The 1,814-nt window shown below is 48.1% G+C and overlaps 1 protein-coding gene across 1 annotated transcript; it reads left to right on the top strand.

Annotated features, from left to right (window-relative positions):
* hspb9 (heat shock protein, alpha-crystallin-related, 9) lies at positions 1 to 1,093 on the top strand. The gene has a single exon (XM_088906234.1). It carries the CDS (start codon positions 106 to 108, stop codon positions 733 to 735), a length of 630 nt encoding a protein of 209 aa, XP_088762360.1. The 5' UTR covers positions 1 to 105; the 3' UTR covers positions 736 to 1,093.
* The last annotated feature ends 721 nt before the right edge of the window (positions 1,094 to 1,814 follow it).

Below are 1,814 nucleotides of genomic sequence, written 5' to 3'. Positions count from 1 at the left end.
GCGACTTGAGAAAGGGTATAAGAGGCGCGCAGGTCGGTGCGCGAAACTAAATCGGAGCAAGAGCATTCCCCAGAAAAGCAGGATAGCCTTTCCGCAGCGGCGAGAATGATGATGCAGTCTTCCGGCAGCGAGACCCTCTTCAGCAACGGCAGCCTCTTCGAGCCCCCCAGAATCCGAGTCCTGTGGCCACTCAGACATGCGGGCTTTGAGGACGTCGAGCAGAACTTCCTGCGGAGACGGACTGCGATGATGGACAGCTTCATGAAGGATTTCTGCCAAGCGTTCCCTTACGACTTCTTGAAGGGCAGAGGCTCCAGCTCCGCCGTGGGCCGTCTGGCACTCCTGGGTGCCGGCAGCCCCAGTGAAAAACCCGGCCCGGGGGACAAGTTCGAGCTGGCCCTGGACGTGCGGGAATTCTCCCTGGAGGATATTACGGTGAGGTTAGTGGGCAGAAAGCTGGTGGTCACCGCCGTGAAGCAGGACGAGGCGAGAAAGGGAGCCGGCAAAGACGCCAACCTCAAGGAGTTCTCCCAAGAAATCGAGCTGTCCGAGCACCTTAACCTGGCGGCGCTGACCTGCTCCCTGACCGCAGACGGGCTGCTGAAGATCGAAGCGCCGCCCGTCCAGCCGTCGGAATCGGAGGAAAGACACGTCCCGATCCGCTTCAGAACATCCCTGAATGTGCCCATCTGCAACAGCCAGAACAAGGAGGCGAGCACTGCAAAAAAGCCTTAAGAGTTATTTTTTTTTAATTTAACTATGTTAAATCCAAGCGCTGCGCATGGATACAGAAAAAAAAAACTGTTTTTTTATTATTGTTATCACGTTTTGTTGTTGTGGACTTCATATTAGTTCTAATGAACTGTTCCAAGACTTAGATTTTTTCATCAAAAATTAGGAATAAAACCGCTGATGTTTAATATTTAAAGTGAAATTAAACGGATGTGAAAAACACCCTTCGGAGTTTGGAATGTAAAATACGTGTAGTGTACACAGACACGAAGTACTAATTGCTAATTGATTTTATTGTAAAAGTTTTTAATTTGACAACTTTTAAGAATTAGACTAGGACATGCACACATTTTAATTTTTTTATAAAAATCTTAATTTGATACCATGAGATGTTATTTTTTAATGTTACATTAATAAATGATAAAGAAATTGCAAAACGCAGCCTGTTGCTTGGTTTTTACCTGAAATTGTAATAAGATCAGGTTGCCTGCAGGCGCTGTGAAGACAGCTGTGTCTGGGTGGGTTCCTAGAGAGATGGACTCATCTCTGCAGCTCTCAATGAGATAAAGTGCTGCCGCCCAGACAGCAAGGTCCATGTGTACTGTGTATCCGCATGTAGACAATTCAGCTAGGACTCGGGTTAACTCTCCCAAACGTTACATTAATGGTTCTCAGGACAGCAGCAGGCCCCAAGTTTAACATTTCAACTGAATGACGGCACCTCCTACAATACAATACAGTGTCCACTGTCACCATCCAGGGCTGAGTGGTTGTGCGCCGTGTCTAAAAAATGCCAGTGTTGCTCGACTATTTTAGCACAGACACATTGTGCTGCATCCACTCCATGTGGGCATTGGGACCCACACAGACTGCAGGGTGAGCGCCCCCTACTGGTCCCACTAACACCTCTTCCAGCAGCAACCTGTGCTTTCCCAGTTGTCAATTGCAGGGCGATATAGCTGCTGGTAATGTAACCCAAAACACACAATCCAACAGGATTGATGTGGCATTGTGGAGCGGTTGTTAGGACCCCCAGTGAGTGAACTGTTACACCTATGGTACTTAACTCACTCTACTCCAGT

The sequence above is a fragment of the Atractosteus spatula genome, chromosome 26, assembly GCF_055471065.1.
Source record: "Atractosteus spatula isolate fAtrSpa1 chromosome 26, fAtrSpa1.hap1, whole genome shotgun sequence".
Lineage (NCBI taxonomy): Eukaryota > Metazoa > Chordata > Actinopteri > Semionotiformes > Lepisosteidae > Atractosteus > Atractosteus spatula.
Note: the sequence above shows the minus strand (reverse complement) of the source record. Positions and strands in the feature narration are given on the sequence as shown.